The 18,189-nt window shown below is 40.3% G+C and overlaps 1 protein-coding gene across 4 annotated transcripts in view; it reads left to right on the top strand.

The window, feature by feature from the left end:
- The window catches only part of rnf212 (ring finger protein 212), a 166,484-nt gene that overhangs the window by 103,641 nt on the left and 44,654 nt on the right, over positions 1–18,189 (top strand). For all 4 annotated transcript variants that reach the window (XM_069923680.1, XM_069923678.1, XM_069923681.1 and 1 more), the window contains one exon: positions 16,611–16,653. In XM_069923680.1, the coding sequence (XP_069779781.1) occupies positions 16,611–16,653 (43 nt within the window). The remainder of the gene's footprint in view (positions 1–16,610; positions 16,654–18,189) is intronic.

Below are 18,189 nucleotides of genomic sequence, written 5' to 3'. Positions count from 1 at the left end.
TTGAGTAAATTAAATACAGGAGAGCCAGCATGCATTTATTAAAGTCAAGTCATGTTTGATTAACCTGACTTTGGTGAGGTAACAGAGGTAACAGGTGATGAAAGGAATGCAGCTGATATTGTCCATAAGGGTTTCATTAGGTGTTCGGCAGACTTGTATAAAAAGGCCATTTAGCAAAAGTGAGGCCAGTTGAATAAGATTGTCAGTTAGAGTATGGATCAAAAATTGACTAAAAGGAACCAGAAGGTTATGGGAAATGGTTGTTTTACATCTGACTGGTGAATGGTACTCTAGCGTAGGATCACTGTATTTAATATATGTTAGTGACTTAAAATGGGTGTGCAGGTAAATTTCAAAACTTGCAAATAATACCAGATGTGGGTGTACCAGATCACAAGGTCCCTACTCTGTATATCCATGAATGCCACCCCACGTGAGGAACTGTTCTCCTTTCGTAGGAGGTTGGCATCAGGAACCATGTTGCTGGTCTAGCTGACGACCCCTGGGCCAGTCCTCTGCCGTAGACACATTAGGACCCACAAGGCAGACCCACTAGTTGAGGAGGTGCACCTCTTGCATGCTAACCCTCAGTGCACCCATGTACAGTACCCGGACGGGTGGGAAGGCACGATGTCCATCTGCTGTCTGGCTTAAGCAGGGGCCCCAGCACAGGAGGTGCACCCAGAAACCCTCGTCAGTGACCAGCCAGCCCTAGGTGTCGTCCAGATAAATGATTTCTCATGGCCATCACCATCATCACCACAACCCCTCAGGCCCCCGCCTCCAACACCCCTACAACTCCCAGCATAGCAACCGATATTTCCCCCCCCCCCCCCCCCCCGGAACCAGTTCACACTACCTCAACTCAGCCCCTGGACACTCAGCTTGCCAGACGGATCACTGCATTGCAAGAGCTGATGACAACACCACCAGTGGTGCATTGATCACAGTGGCAGATAAAGCCACTGGACTGGCTGAATCTATGAACTGGTATAGCCTGCATGACCAGAGGTAATGACAATGGACAGTGTCCCACTCTGCAGGATTTTATCCAAAAAGAAAGGGGTGAATGTGCTGGAACATAGTAATGCAGGTGAGGGACTTCACTGGACTGCTCAGGCTGGCCCGTCTCTGACTTAGTAACACACCTCCCCATAGTTTTCCAATAAAAGCTGAGAGTTGTAGTCTCCTCCCTCAATTCCAGCCTTGGATCCAGGCCAGAAACATTTAGTTGTATGCTGGAGGTTTCAGGATATTAAAGCCTTTGGCCAAGTGCTTCGTGTGTGGTCATTGATCAAGCTACAGCCCTCAAAAGTGTTTGCAAGATGAGAGCACCTCTAGATCCATGCACTCTATCTAGAAAGGCAATAGAAACACCGCTACTTGAAAGCTTCCTAACTACCCATCCACCATCTTGACTTGGTCTTGAATGTGGAATTCATTATGCAGCAGCATTGAATTGAGGGAGACTTTATTGTCCTCCCCTTTCATCCCTCCCTGTCTATAGGGTCTGAAACACCAGAACCCTGGAACATTGAACTGCCAGTCCTGCTTATCCTGCAACCACTAATGGCCACAATGTCATAATTCCACATACCAATCCAAGCTCTAAGCTCGTCTGCCTTTCCTACAATACTCCTTTCATTGAAATAGATGCACCTGAAAACATTTTTCAGCTTAATTAGAACAGAGGAATAAGGTTAGTGGTCATTATAGCTATCATGCAAGTGGGCCACAGCTAAAGTGGGAGTTGAGGCTTTGGCTCAAAAAGTTTTGTCAAGAAGAGGCTGAGGTGGGCGGGAGTCACGTGATGGAGTAGTGGCTGGTTGGGTTGAACCAGCCCTCTCCAGAAAAAAAGACAAAAAAGTTTGTAAAAAACAGAGCTCAACAAATATAAAACTCAAGAAATAGAAGATAAAGTTACAGAGAAGAGCCAGAAGATGGCACCCAAAAGAGAGAAAGTAAGAACAATGGAGAAAAAAGAAGGAAAATCACCGGAGAAGAAAGAAGGAGGCCTTACCTGCATGCAGGAGCAGGGAGCTACGGTGGTGAAGAGCAACCGATCTCCGAGGTTGATGAGTGCCCTGCGAAATTGTGACTTCCCGACCGGTGGACTCCAAAAATGGCTCTCGGAGCCAAACAAAGGTGCGCAACTGCACATGCGCGAGGAGTCGTGCATGTGCAGTGCGCAATCAAAGGATAAAATGAACACCACTGGGAGGGGAACTCAGCCGAGGAGTGGGCAGCTACAACGCAACCAGCTGAGAAACACCCAGCATCGGGATGCTCAGCTGGAGGAACAAAATAACGGCAGATGATCAACAGCAGGAGGCCTGACAGACAGATGGAGTGTGACCAGAGGCCCAGCAAGAGAAGGCCTGACAAAGACATAGAAGTAATTCATCAGAAAGAGCAGAAGAGACACAGGTACAAAGAAGAGAAGACATAAACACAGGTACAGATATAGAAGATGAAGAGGAAGAAATCCAAGATCTTCACAGAGAAAAAGAAGGTAAAACAGATGGACAAAATATAGATAAAGCCTTTTTTGAAGAACAAATAAGGTCATTAAAAGAATGGTTATCATTAGAATTTAGTGCAATTAAAAGAAAAATGAAAAGAGCAGAAAATAAAGTGCAAAGTTTAGAACTGGTCATGACAGAAATAGGGAAAAGAGTAGAAAATTTGGAGGAACGGGAAACTGCTCTAGAATTGGAAGTAAATGATTTAAAAGAAAAATTGGAAGAAAGTGACAAAAAAATTAAAGAAACACAAGAGTTGTTATCTCAAACAATTGATATGTTGGAAAACTACAGTAGGCAAAACAACATAAAAATAGTGGGTCTGAAGGAGGATGAAGAAATTTATAAAAAGATGGATCCCGAAGATTTTGGGAATGACAGAATTGCATGAAGAAATGGAAATAGAAAGGGCACACAGAGCACTAGTTCTGAAACCACTGGCACATCAAAAACGGAGATCCATCTTAGTAAAATTTAAGATATAGGACAAAACAAAATATACTGGAGTGGGCAAGGAATAAAGTTAGAGGAGATAATAAGCCATTGTCCACAAGGGACAAAAAATATTTTTTTACCCGGACATAAGTTTTGAACTCTTAAAGAAGAGGAAGGAAATAATATGGCAAAAACGATTTTATGGAAAAAGAGTTATAAATTCATGTTAAGACATCCAGCTGTACTTAAAGTATTTATACCTGGGGAACAAAACAGGCTGTTCTCGGATCCGGAGAAAGCACAAGAATTCACAGAGCATTTGCAGGATAGATGAAGAGATGTAACAAGAAATTCTTTCTTTGGCTTGGCTTCGCGGACGAAGATTTTTGGAGGGGGTAAAAAGTCCACGTCAGCTGCAGGCTCGTTTGTGGCTGACAAGTCCGATGCGGGACAGGCAGACACGATTGCAGCGGTTGCAAGGGAAAATTGGTTGGTTGGGGTTGGGTGTTGGGTTTTTCCTCCTTTGCCTTTTGTTAGTGAGGTGGGCTCTGCGGTCTTCTTCAAAGGAGGTTGCTGCCCGCCAAACTGTGAGGCGCCAAGATGCACGGTTTGAGGCGTTATCAGCCCACTGGCGGTGGTCAATGTGGCAGGCACCAAGAGATTTCTTTAGGCAGTCCTTGTACCTTTTCTTTGGTGCACCTCTGTCACGGTGGCCAGTGGAGAGCTCGCCATATAATACGATCTTGGGAAGGCGATGGTCCTCCATTCTGGAGACGTGACCCATCCAGCGCAGCTGGATCTTCAGCAGCGTGGACTCGATGCTGTTGACCTCTGCCATCTCGAGTACTTCGACGTTAGGGGTGTAAGCGCTCCAATGGATGTTGAGGATGGAGCGGAGACAACGCTGGTGGAAGCGTTCTAGGAGCCGTAGGTGGTGCCGGTAGAGGACCCATGATTTGGAGCCGAACAGGAGTGTGGGTATGACAACGGCTCTGTATACGCTTATCTTTGTGAGGTTTTTCAGTTGGTTGTTTTTCCAGACTCTTTTGTGTAGTCTTCCAAAGGCGCTATTTTCCTTGGCGAGTCTGTTGTCTATCTCATTGTCGATCCTTGCATCTGATGAAATGGTGCAGCCGAGATAGGTAAACTGGTTGACCGTTTTGAGTTTTGTGTGCCCGATGGAGATGTGGGGGGGCTGGTAGTCATGGTGGGGAGCTGGCTGATGGAGGACCTCAGTTTTCTTCAGGCTGACTTCCAGGCCAAACATTTTGGCAGTTTCCGCAAAGCAGGACGTCAAGCGCTGAAGAGCTGGCTCTGAATGGGCAACTAAAGCGGCATCATCTGCAAAGAGTAGTTCACGGACAAGTTTCTCTTGTGTCTTGGTAAGACCAGCAATAAAGTATATATAAAGATGTAATAATATAAAGTAAAAATAATGTATATGTAAAGAACTAAAGATGGAAAAAGAAGGGAAGGGAAGGGGGGAAAAGAGAGAGCTTTGTTATATGTATAAAAAAAGGTGTTTTCGGGGGGGGGGGGGGAGAGAATAACCGTCACTGCGAAATTAGTTGACACTTGCGAGCAAGATCACAAACCAAATAGAAAGGGGAGTTGTGGTTGCCCAGCAAGGGATAAGGGGCAACTCAGAGAGGTGAGGGTTAATTTGGGGTTAAGGTGTTATTGGGTGTGGGGATTGTTGGAGTATTTTATGTTTTAAATGTGTTGTCATTCATTGAGTTTAAAAAGGGAAACTTAAAAGACAAAAATGGGGAAAAAGGGGGTGGAGGTGGCGAGGAGGCAGAAAAGAGGTGTAAAAAAGATATAAGATAGCCACGTTTATGGCCAATGTTTATGATTATAAACATTAATGGAATACATAACCAAATTAAAAGGAAGAGGTTACTATATTTACTGAAAAAATTAAAAATAGATAGAGAATTTGTGCAGGAAATGCACCTAACTGGAATGGAACATAACAAATTGAAGAGAGACTGGGTAGGACACGTAGCAGCAGCGTCATATAATTCAAAAGCTAGAGGTGTAGCCATATTAGTTAACAAAAATGTACCAATCAAAATAGAGGAAATAACAGATCCAGCAAGGAGGTATGTTATGATAAAGTGTCAGATATACTCAGAATTTTGGAATTTACTCAATATATATGCACTTAACGATCAGGATCAAAAGTTTATGCAAGATATTTTTTTTAAGATTGCAGATACACAAGAAAATATATTGATAGCAGGGGATTTTAACCTTAATTTGGATCCAATGTTGGATAAAACTGGACAGAAGACAAGCAAAAAGAATAAAGTAGCCAAATTTATGGTTAAGTCAATGCAGGAAATGAAACTTATGGATATATGAAGGAGACAGCACCCAAAAGAGAAGGAATATTCATATTACTCGAGTAGGCATAAAACATACTCAAGGATTGATATGTTTTTGTTGTCAGCTCATATTCAAGGGAGAGTCAGGAAAACTGAGTATAAATCTAGACTACTTTCAGATCATTCACCCTTGCTATGAGCAATAGAACTGGAGGACATCCCACCAAGAACATATAGATGGAGGTTAAACCCTATGCTACTTAAAAGGCATGAATTTAGAGAGTTTATTGAATGCCAAATTAAAACATATTTTGAAATAAACACAGAATCGGTTAAAGATAAATTTATATTATGGGATGCAATGAAAGCCTTCATTAGAGGACAGATAATAAGTTATGTAACTAAGATAAAAAAGGAACACAATCAGGAAATAGAGCAGCTGGAAAGGGAGATAGCAAGTACAGAAAAGGAACTTGTGAAAAGGGACATATAAAGAAAAATAGAGAATTGGTGCACAAAAAAATAAAATATGAAACATAAATGTACAAGGTGGAGAAGAACACAATGAAAACAAAGCAAAAATATTACAAATTGGGAGAAAAAGCACATAAAATATTGACCTGGCAACTTAAAATAGAACAAGCTAAAAGAACTGTATTGGCATCAAGGAAAAAGGACAAACAAATCCAACAGAGATTAATGAAAACTTTAAGGAATTTTATGAACAATTTTACCAAACTGAGAATGAGGGGAAAGATAATAAAATAGAAGAGTTTTTGGCTAAAATTGAACTGCTGAAATTATAAGAAGAGAATCAAAACAAACTGATAAAACCATTTGAAATAGAGGAAGTACAGGATATATTAAAAAAAACTGTCAAAAAATAAAACATCGGGAGAGGATAGATTTCCAATAGAATTTTATAAAACATTTAAAGAGTTATTAATTCCTTCTCTCCTGGAATGAATCAGGTAGAAGAAACACAAAACTTACCAGACTCATGTAAGACAGCAATAATTACATTATACCAAAGACGGGGAAGGATCCATTTACACCAGCATCACATAGGCCAATATCCCTATGTAACTCAGAGTATAAGATAATAGCGAAATTATTAGCAAACAAATTGGTTGACTGTGTACCAAAAATAGTAAAGCAAGATCAAACTGGATTTGTCAAGAAAAGATGAACAGCGGACAATGTCAGTAAACTTATTAATTTAATTCATGCAGCTCAAGAAAGTTTAAAAAAAAACCAATGATGACATTTGCCTTAGATGCTGAAAAAGCCTTTGATGGGGTAGAGTGGAACTACTTATTTAAAGTGTTACAGAAATTCAATCTGCCAGAAAAATATATTAACTAGATTGAAGCATTATATAATGGTCCGTTGGCAAAGGTAGTAGTAAATGGATATGTATCAAACCAATTCAAATTAAGTAGATCAACTAGGCAGGGATGTCCATTATCCCCCTCATTGTTCATCTTAGCAATAGAACCATTAGCAGAGCTGATAAGAAAAGAAACGGGATAAAAATAAAGGAGAAGGAGTATAAAATCAGTTTATTTGCAGATGACATCATAGTAACAGAACCAGAGATATCAATAAAAGAACTACATAAGAAATTGAAGGAATATGGAGAAATATCAGGGTATAAGGTCAACGTAAATAAAAGTGAAGTGATGCCAATGAGTAATGCAGATTATACAGAATTTAAATAAGAATCACCATTTAAATGGCAAACACAAGCAATCCGATACCTAGGTATCAGGTTAGGCAATAACTTAAGCCACTTGTACAAACTAAATTATTAGCCATTAATAAAGAAATTACAGGAAGACTTAATTAACAGAGAGGTATAACCAAGGTGGTTTGCAGATACCAAATTTCAGAAATTATTACAGAGCCACACAATTAAGGTATTTATCAGATTTTTACCAGACGGGAGAAAAACTAGACTGGACTAAGATAGAACTAGTTAAAATAGGAGAGAAGATACCAGAACATATATTTTATAAATGGGATGAAAAGCTGGTGCAATATAAAATTCACCAGTACTGCATCATTTACTTAATGCATGGAAGAAGATGCACGTAGAAAGGAAAAAAATGAATTACCAAATACCAAAAATGTTATTGACGCAAAAAAATGAATTACCAAATACCAAAAATGTTACTGATGCAAAATCCTTTTCTAATAGATAACCTTTCCCTTTGAGAATGGGAGAGAAAATGAATCAAGAGAATAGAAAATTGTTTTTTGGGAAATAATTTATTAACATTTGAACTGTTGAAGGACAAATATGGAATAACTCACGGTACAATGTTTGCATACCATCAACTAAAAGCTTATTTAAAGGATAAATTGGGAAACAGATTGAGATTACCAGACAGAAGCAGCTTTGAATATGCGATTACAGACACAATGATAATTAAAAGATTTATAACAAATATGTACATTAAGCTTCAAGGTAAGGAAAATGATGAAATAAGCTATAAACCCAAACAAAAGTGGGAAAAGGACTTAAATATAAAGATAAAGAATGAAACATGGGAAAAGTTATGTTCTAGAACTACGAAGAATACAATAAACACAAGGTTACCCATGATACAGTATAATTGTTTACACAGGTTATATATCACTCCTCAAAAATGAAAAGAATGGGATCCAACAATATTGGATAGGTGTTTTCATTGTAAAAATGAAATGGGAACAATACATGCAATTTGGGCATGTACAGAAGTGAATATGTTTTGGGAAGAACTAAATCAGATATTAAATAAAATCACAAAAAGCAACATACCAAAAAATCCAGAAATCTTTCTTTTAAATAACATAAGAAGTAAAGAATTAGGCCTCAAATTGGATAAAGCGCAAAAAAATTCATTATGATAGCCTTAGCGATAGCAAAAAAATGTATAATGTCAATTTGGAAAATGGAAGAGAACCTGAGAATACAGCAATGGTACATGGAAATGAATAAATGTGTTCCATTGGAAAAAATAACATATAATTTAAAAAATAAAGTTACATTGTTTGAACAAATTTGGGAACCATACACGGAACTTAACAGCGAGGGCTTGCCTCGGACCTCCACCCCTTAAAATGTTAAGAAGACAAAAACTATTAGATTTAGTGTGTAAAAGTAGATGATCATTTTTCTTGTGTGAAGACATAGTTTTATGGTTTTATTGTATATATGTTTAATATTTATTGGTTTTGGAGGGGGAAGGGAAGGGGGGAAGAAATGGGGAAAATGTCACTATGTATATTTAATGACAAATGTTTGTACATATTTTGGTTGATAATGTTCATAGTGTGAGAAATAAAAGAAATTTAAAAAAAAGAAGAGGCTGAGGTGGAGGTTCAGGAGCTAAGGTAGGTAATATAGTCCTATAAAAAATAAAGGATTTGGTAAGAAGGCACAGGTAAAAGAAGGTTTTTATTTTTCTTGAAATGGCAGCAAGGGCAGGGAACTGCTCCTGTTGCTGTACGCAGATAGTCAGGGAAGCCAACAATGTCACTGGCGACTTCATCTGTGAGAAATGAATCCAACTGCAGCTCCTTACAAGCCATGTTAGGGATCTGAGGCTGGAGCTGGATGAACTCCAGATCATTTGGGAGGCAAGGGGATGATAGCCAAGAGTTACAGGGAAGCAATCACACCAAGGAGGAAGTTAGCTGGTTGACAGGAGAAGGGGAACAGGCAGTCAGTGCAGGGTACTCTTGTGGCCATTCCCCTCAATAATATGTATACTATTTTGGATACGGTTGAGGGATGTCTTATCAGGAACAAACCACAGCAATCAAATATATGGCACGGAGACTGGTCTTGTGGCTAAGAAGAGAAGGGAGGAGAAGAGGTGAGCTGTGGTGATGTGAGAATTTGTTTGTGAGGGAAACAGGTAAGATGTTCTGTGGAAGAGATTGAGAATCCCAGATGGTATGTTGCCTCCCTGGTGCCAGGATATGGGAAGTCTCAGAATGAGTTCATGGTATTCTCAAGAGAGAGGATGAGCAGCCAGCTGTCATGGTTCATGTAGGAACATGGGTAAGAAAAGGTGAAGAGATCTTGCAAGGAGAGTTCAGAGAGTTGGGTGCCAGGTCCTCCAGGGTTGTGATCTCAGGATTGCTACCTATGTCGCGTGCTAGCGAGGTTAGAAATAGGATAATGCAGTTTAACACATGGCTAAACACATGGTGCAGGAGGGAGGGCTTCAGGTTTCTGGATCATTGGGCTCTCTTCTGGGGAAGGAGGGACCTGTTTTAATGGAACAGTTTGCAATTGAACTAGAGGGTGACTAATATCCTTGTGGGAAGGTTTGCTATTGCTGTTCCATAAGTTTTAAACTAGCTTTGCATGGGGATGGGAACCAGAGTGCAAGAACAGAAAGTGGAATATGGCTGGAAAAAGATTGTTAAGGCTTCATACAAAAACAGACATCAAAAGGTTGTGCACGGTGTATGCATGTTGCATGATGGAAATAATATTCTGAGGTGTTTCTATTTCTGTAGGATAGTCAGATGAGCTTAGAGCATGGATTGGAATGTGGAATTCTGACATTGTGGCTATTAGTGAAACTTGGCTGCAGGAGGGGCAGGACTGGCAGCTTAATGGTCTGGTGTTCCAGTTTTTCAGATGTGATAGACGGGGAGAGATGAAAGGGGGAGGAGTTGCATTGCTCATCAAGGAAAATATCACAGTTGTACTCAGACAGGACAAACATGAGGTCTCATCAAATGAGGTTATATAGGTAGAACTGAGGAATGGGAAAGGTATGACCACATTAATGGAAAAATTGGAGGAGCAAATCTTCAGAGAGGTCGCAGACAGTTGTAAGAAACATAAAGCAGTGATAGTAGGAGATTTTAACTTCCCACATATTGACTAGGACTCCTATACCGTAAAAGGCTTGGATGTGGCCAGGAAACTTTTCTCAATTAATATATCAAGGTATCAACAAGAGACAGTGCAATACTAAATCTCCCATTAGGGAATTAGACAGGGCAGGTGGAGGAAGTGTGTGCCGTGGAACATTTTCGGTCCAATATCATGATACCATTAGTTACAAGATAATTATGAATGAGGTTAGGTCTTGTCCTTGGGTTGTGATCCTCAAAAGTAGAAAGGCCAATTTTGAGGAAATATGAAAGGATTTAGAAAGTGTTGATCATAGACTGATTTGGGGTAGTCAGAATGACTTTGTGTATCTTAGGTTATGTTTAACCAATCTTATAGAGAATTTTGAGTAGGTTACCAGGAAAGTTAATGAAGGAAAGGCTGTGGATGTTGTCTACATGGACTTTAGTAAGGCCTGTGTCAAGATCCCACAAGGGATGTGAGTCAGGAAGGTTCAGTCACTCACTATTTAAGGTGAAGTAGTAAACTGGATTTGACATTTGCTTAATGGGAGAGCCAGAGAGTGACAGTGGATAATTGTTTCTCTGACTGGAGTCTTGTGACTGGTGGTGTGCCTCAGAGATAGGTGCTGGATCCACTGTTGTTTATCACCTATATCAATGATCTGGATAATAATGTGGCAAATTGAATCAACAACTTTGCAGATGACACAAAGATTGAGGTGTCATGGTCAGTAAGAAAGGCTTTCAAAGCTTGCAGATGGATCTGGACCAGCTGGAACTTTGGGCTGCAAAATAGCAGATGGAATTTAATGTAGACACATGTTGCATTTCGGAAGGATAAACTAAGGAGGGACATAAACTAAATGGTAGGTCACTGAGGAGTGCGGTAGAACAGAGGGCTCTGGGAGTAAACCTGCATAATTCCCTGAAAGTGGCTTCACAAGTAGGTAGGGAAGTAAAGGGAACTTTTGGCACATTGGCCTTCATAAATCAAAGTATTTGAGTATAAGATTTGGGATGTTATGGTGACATTGCATGAGACATTAGTGAGGCCATATTTGGAGTGATATGTGTAGTTTTGGTCACCTAACTACAGGAAGGATATAAACAAGACAAAAGATGCAGAGAAGATTTACTTGGATGTTGCCATGACTTGAACTGAGTTACAGGTTAAATAGGTTAGGACTTTATTCCTTGGAGTACAGGAAAATGAGGGTAGATTTAATAGAGGTATATAAAATTAGGATGGATATAGATAGAGTAAATTCAGGCAGGCTTTTTTTCCAGTGAGTTTAGGTGAGATAAAAACTGGAAGACATGGGTTAAGGTTGAAAGGGGCAAAGTTTAAAGAGAACAATGGGGAGAGCTTCTTCATGCAGAAAGTGGTAGAAATGTGGAACAAGCTGCCAGCTGAATTGGTAAATGCAGGCTCAAATTTGACATTTAATAAAAAACAGTTTGGCACAGACTAGAAGACCCTTAAGGGCCTGTTTCTATGCTCCAGTGTTCTATGGTTCCATAGTCCTATGGCTCCACATAATTATTCTGTAGAGATGCAGCATCCCAGATACATTAAACACACAACACGAAAGAGAAGTTAAATAACTAATAATCATGAATATTCACATTTGGAATGGACTCGTGGGGCAAAATGGCCTGTAACGGTGTACTCTATACCTAAATGTTTTTAAATGTATTTTAAAAAAATTAAAAATTACTTAATTTTCTTTAAAATGATCGTGGACTTCAAGAATGACCACCCTCCACTACACATCAACAACTCTGCAGTAGAGAATCAGGATTTATTGTCATGAACCAGTCATGAAATTTGGTGTTTTGCGGTAGCATTATAGTGCAAACATACATACTGTAACCATCTTACAACATTACTATGAAAAATAAAATATTAATAACAATATTATTGCTCAAAAAGTAAGACAGTGTCTTTGGTTCATTGATTATTCAGGAATCTGATAGCAGCGGGGAAGAAGCTGTCCTTGTCCAATAGTAGCAGAGTGAAGAGGGCATGGCCTGGGTGGTGGGGGTCTTTGAGGATAGAGGCTGCTTTTTGAAGACATTGCCTCATGTAGATGTCCTCGATGGAGTGAAGTCTGGTGCCTTGGATGTCACTGGCTGAGTTAACAACCCTCTGGATTTTATTCTTGTCCTAAGAGTTGGCGTCTCTATACCAGACAGTGATGCAACCAACCAGAATGCTCTCCACGGTACACCTGTAGATGTTTATGAGAGTCTTCGGTAACATACCGAACCTCCTCAGACACCTCACAAAGTATGGCAGCTGGCACACCTTCTTTGTAATTGCATCAACATGGAGGCTTCAGGACACATCCTAGGAGATGTTGACACCCAGGAATTTGAAGTTCTTGACCCTCTCCACTACTGAGCCCTTGATGAGGACTGGGTCATTTTCCCCTGACTTCCTCCTAAAGTTCACAATCATCTCCTTGGTTTTGCTGACGTTGAGCGCAAGGTTGTTGTTGTTACACCATTCAACGAGCTGATCTCTCTCCCTCCTGGACGCTTCCTCATTGCTGCTTGTGATTCTGTCGAGAACTGTAGTGTCCTCGACAAACCTATAGATAGTGTTGGAATTGTTCCTGGCCACTCAGTCATGGGTGTATAATGAATAGAGCAGTGGGCTAAGCACGCATCCTTGGGGTGCACCTGTGTTGATGATCAGTGAGTTTCCAATTCATACTAACTGTGGACTTCCAATGAGAAAGTCAAGGATCCAGTTGCAGAGTGCAGTACAGAAACCTAGAGTTTGCAACTTCTTGACCAGCACTGAGGGAATAATGGTATTGAAGCCCAGGCTGTAGTCTATGAAGAGCAGCTGTGTGCATAAGTTGTTGTTTTTGAGATGATCCAGAGCTAAGTGGAGAGCCACCGATATTGCATCTGCTGAGGAGTGATTGTGACACTAGACAAATTGCAGTGGCTCCAGAGCTTTACCAAGGTATGTGTTATTCTGGCCATGACCAGCGTCTTGAAGCATTTCATCACAGTAGAAGTTAGTGCTACTGTGTGGTAGTCATTGATGCACCCCACGTTACTTGAGAGAGAGTGGAGAGCACAAAGTTCCTCGGAGTTCACTTAACTAGTGTCTCACTTGTCAAGAAGGCATAATAGCAACTGCACTTTCTGAGAAGGCGGCTACCGGGCACCATTATGTCAACCCGTGGTACAGTTGCTGGAGAGAAATAGATCGGAGATGTATTGACAGGTCCATAAGAGTGGCAGAGAGGATCACTGGTGTCTCTCTCCACCCTGCCACCCACCCCGCACCCCCATCAACGTGATCTACCAGGATCATTGTCTTAAGAGAGCATACAAAATCATTGAGGACCCCTTCCACTCTGCACATAGCATCTTTCAGCTGTTCCTCTCGGGGAGTATCAGAGCCATAACCACCAGGCTGAGGAACAGCTTCTTCCTCTCAATAACAAGTATATTATTTGGTATACTGTTGGGGCAGATGACCTACCAGGGACAAGCCACAGTGATCAAGTCTCTGGCATGGAGTCGGGTCCTGTGGCTAACAAGGGAAGGGAGAAGAAGGGGCAAGCTGTAGTGATAGGGATACTTTAGTTAGGGGGAACAGATAAGAGGTTCTATGGAAGCAATCAAGTATCCCAGATGCTATGTTGCCACCCTGATGCCAGGGTCAGAGATATCTCATATAAAGTTTACAGCATTCTCTAGAGGGAGGGTGAGTAGCCAGATGTCATAGTCCATATTGGGACCAATGACATGGGTAGGAAGGGTGAGCAGGTCCTTCAAGGAGAGTTAGGCACTAGGACCTTCGTGGTTGTGATCTCAGGATTGCTACTCATGCCACATGCTAGTGAGGTTAGAAATAGGATGATGATGCAGCTTAACATGCGGCTAAAGACATGGTGCTGCAGGGAAGCCTTCAGGTTTCTGGATCATTGGACTCTCTTCCAGAGAAGGTGGGACCTGTTCCAACAGGACAGTTTGCATCTGATCTGGAAGGGGACTAATATCCTTATGGAAAAGTTTGCTAGTGCGGCTCTGGTCGGTTTAAACTATCTTTGCATGGGGATCCCAACCAGAGTGCCAGAGCAGTTAGAGGAATGGAGGAGTGATAAGGTGATATGAAAATATCAGGATGCGTGCACCATAAGAAGTCAGCACGTTGTATGTGGTGGAAATGTTCTCAGGTGCATCTATTTCAATGCAAGGAGTATTGTACGAAAGGAAGACAAGCTTAGAGCATGAACTGGCACGTGGAATTATGGCATTGTGGCCATTAGTGAAACTTGTTGCAGGAAGAACAGGACTGGCAGCTCAATGTTTGGAGCCTCCATTGTTTTAGATGCAATAGAAGGGGGAGCGATGAAAAGGAGGGGAGTGGCATTGCTTTTCAAGGAAAATTTCTCAGCTGTGCTCAGGTAGGACAGACCAGAGGGCTCGTCTACTGAAGCTAAATAGGTACAGAAAATGTGTGACCACACTCATGGGTTGTATGAAACACTCCCCAATAGTCAGCTAGAATTGGAGGAACAAATCTGAAGAGAGATAGCAGGAAACATAAGGTTGTGATAGTAGGGGATTTTATTTTCCACATATTGACTAGGAATCCATACTGTAAAAGGGCTGGATGTCTTGGAGTTTGGCAAATGTGTTCATGAAAGTTTTCTAAATCAATATATAGAGGTGCAAACTGGAGAGAGTGCAATACTGCATCTCCTATTAGGGAATGGGAAAGGACAGGTGATAGAAGTATGTCTAGAGGAACATTTTGGGTCGAGTGATCATAATTTCCATTAGTTTCAAGTTAATTTTGGAGAAGGATAGATCTGGGCCTCAGGTTGAGATTCCAAATTGAAGAAAGGCCAATTTTGACAAAATGAGAACGGATCTACAGTGCCTGGATTGGGATAATTTGTGTTTGGGTAAGGATGTGTGAGGTAAGTGGAGAAACTTCAAAGGTGAACCTTTGAGAGTACAAAGTTTGCATGTTCCTGTCAGGATTAAAGGTAAGGTTTGCAGGCATAGGGAACCTTGGTTTTTTAAGGATATTGGAATAGGCAACTTGGAGCAAATGGGGTTTTTGATGAGTCTAAAAAATGCAAGAAAATCATCAAGAAAGAAACCAGGGAGGCTGAAAGAAGACACGAGATTGCTGTGGCCAACAAGGTGACAGGTATATTCAGAGCAAAGGGATAGTAAAGGAGCCACAAAAGATCAAAGAGATCTTAATTTATTTCATCAGTATTCACTCAGGAAATGGATATAGAGTCGTGGGAAGTAAGGAAAGAAAACAGTGGGATAATGGAACCCATACAGATTAAAGAGGAGGAAATTCTTGCAGTCCTAAAGCAAATAAGGGTGGATAAATCCCCGGGGCCTGACAAGATATTCCCTCGAACCTTGAGGGAGGCTAGTGTAGAAATTGCAGGGGCTCTTGCAGAAATATTTAAAATGTCCTTAGCCACAGAGGTGCTGGAGGATTGGAGGGTACCTCACGTTGTTCTGCTGTTTAAAAATGGTTCCAAAAGTAAACCTGGAAATTATAGGCCAGTGAGCCTGACGTCAGTAGTAGGTAAATTATTGGAAGGTGTTCTAAGAGATCAGTTATAAAAGTATTTGTATATCCAGAAACTGGCTTTGTGTGCGGTGTGTCATGTTTAACCAATCTTAGATTTTTTCGAAGAGGTTACCAGGAAGGTTGACGATGGTCAACTTTCATTTAAATAGCCATTGTCTTGGTGAATTTCTATTTTTTCTGGGTTTTGAAGTCCTCTGGCCTTGTAACACTATCAAGAACATTGTTCATTACTGCCTTATCAAATGGAGAGAGGGATGTTCATTAAGAAAGGGCTTGTCAATGAAGCAATTTCTCATATGAAGATCAAAAAAAAATATTTCTCTGAATTCCCAATCTTTTTCTTAATAGCAAATTGTCCTATAAAACATGGAATGCTGCCATTCAAGAGAAACTATTCCACAAAAATTGTGGGAAAATTCAGGACATGCAGCATCCATATAGGGTAAAGGGTAACCAATGTTTAGGCCTGAACCCTTCATCAAGGTATGAGCAAAACACAGACAGGCACCTGAATAAAAATGTAGGGGTGGGGAGAGAGAGGACAAGAAGGAAGAAGGAATGGGGAGGAGCACAGGCAAACAGGTAAGTGGTCATAGGTGGATATAGGTGGGAGGGTAGAAGAAAAAGAAATGAGGTGATCCTTTCTCATGCTTGCAACCTTTAATAAAAATATATATCTGCAACCAGCTGCTCAATGATATAATTTCTAACAGCTGTCATTCTCCCTTCACAGGAATAAAAGTATTAATGCATTTTTTAGTTATGAATCTGAACATTTCATTATATCTGGCTATCAGAAAAGATACTGTCTGTATATTTTCAAAGTATAAATCGAATATTCATAGGAATGACATTTCATTATTTTAGGTACTGTGCCTTATAGAGGAGCTGGCAAACTCGGATTCGCTAGGTACGTTTTGAAGAATCTTTCCCATATTTAGCAATGGACTGATATGCACGTTAAAATTGCAGGTGATGAATTTTTAAAATGAAACCATAGAATGAATCGTTAATCCAATAGCTATTATTTTCTTTTGTAAGGATACATGAGAGGTTATCTCACCTTGAAGTAGTATGTGTTAGTCATTATTTATTTTAAAACTGTGATGTCTTGCTTAGGGGTTTAATTTTAAAAGTTACTGTATATTTTGGCATATGTCAACCAGCATATAAGACACCCCCATTTTTTAGCCTCATTTTAAGGACTTTATGGATTGTATAATTCAACACCAATTTTCTGGATGCCTGAGTTGGCCCGTTGACTGGTGTATAAGTTGACTTATACGCTGAATCGGTGTGGATTGGATTTTGAGCTGAACTTAAGGTCTCAAAACTATATCCAGCGTAAAAGTCAACCCCCATTTTTTGGATTTTTTGGGTTTCACAACTTGACTTGTACACCAAAATATATGGTAACTAAAACAGCATTTACAGTACAAATATTGCCAAGTTTAAATTCAGTTAGGCAAAAAACATATATGTTACAAAATTTGTGTAAAAGTGATGAGATGCTTTGAAATTCGCAACACAACTTGAATGTGAGCTATTGGAAAATATCTCAGTACTTCTCCAATATCGGCACGTTTAGCATAGCGATTAGCACAAGGCTGTTACCGTGCCAGTGACTGGGGTTCGAATCTGGTGCTGTTTGTAAGGAGTTTGTATGTTCTCCCTGTATCTACATTGGTTTCCTCTGGGTAGTCTTGTTTCCTCAAAATGAACTGGAGTTGTAGGTCAATTGGTTGTAATGAGGTGGCACAAGCACGTGAACCATAAGGGCCTGTTACCTTACTGTATGTCTAAATTATAAATGATAATTTGGGATTCTTATGTTCTTCTGGTTTCTTACTATTTTATAATTTTGATTTTCTTTTTACTTAGAACTTGGGGAGCTGTTATTGTTTCACCTATGTGATTTAAAGTGGTCAAGGACCTACTCCTGCTCTATTGTGTTGTCAGTGCATCACCCCTGGGCTGATGTCATTGAGAAATAGAATCACACAGCACAAAAAGAAGACATTCTGTCTCCTGAGTTCATCCAACCATCTCTAACCCATTTACACAAATCCTAATCACATTTTATTCTCCCACCTTTCCATGAGCTTCCCCCAAATTCTTATTTCAAATTTATTGTCACAGTACCTACATGACACCAAATACAACCCTGAGATTCATTTTACTGTGAACCAGGCAGAATTACCACTTATTAGTAGTACAAAAAAGAAACTGTACACAGTGTACACATGTAAACAACTGACTGTACAATGCAGAGAGGAGGGAAAAAAACAATAAAATCCAAAATTATGTCTTTAAATGAGCCCCTATGATGCACCATGAATCATTCAGGAGACTATTATGGAGAAACCAGTAGGGTTTAATTCACTTGAGAACGTAGCATATCCTTACTGTTCGGCTGTCCTGCACTGAGTTGCAGGGAGCTGTAGAA

This window comes from Narcine bancroftii, chromosome 3, assembly GCF_036971445.1.
Source record: "Narcine bancroftii isolate sNarBan1 chromosome 3, sNarBan1.hap1, whole genome shotgun sequence".
In the NCBI taxonomy this organism is placed as follows: domain Eukaryota; kingdom Metazoa; phylum Chordata; class Chondrichthyes; order Torpediniformes; family Narcinidae; genus Narcine; species Narcine bancroftii.
The sequence above is the reverse complement of the archived record's forward strand: the minus strand, read 5'-3'. Positions and strand labels throughout refer to the sequence as shown.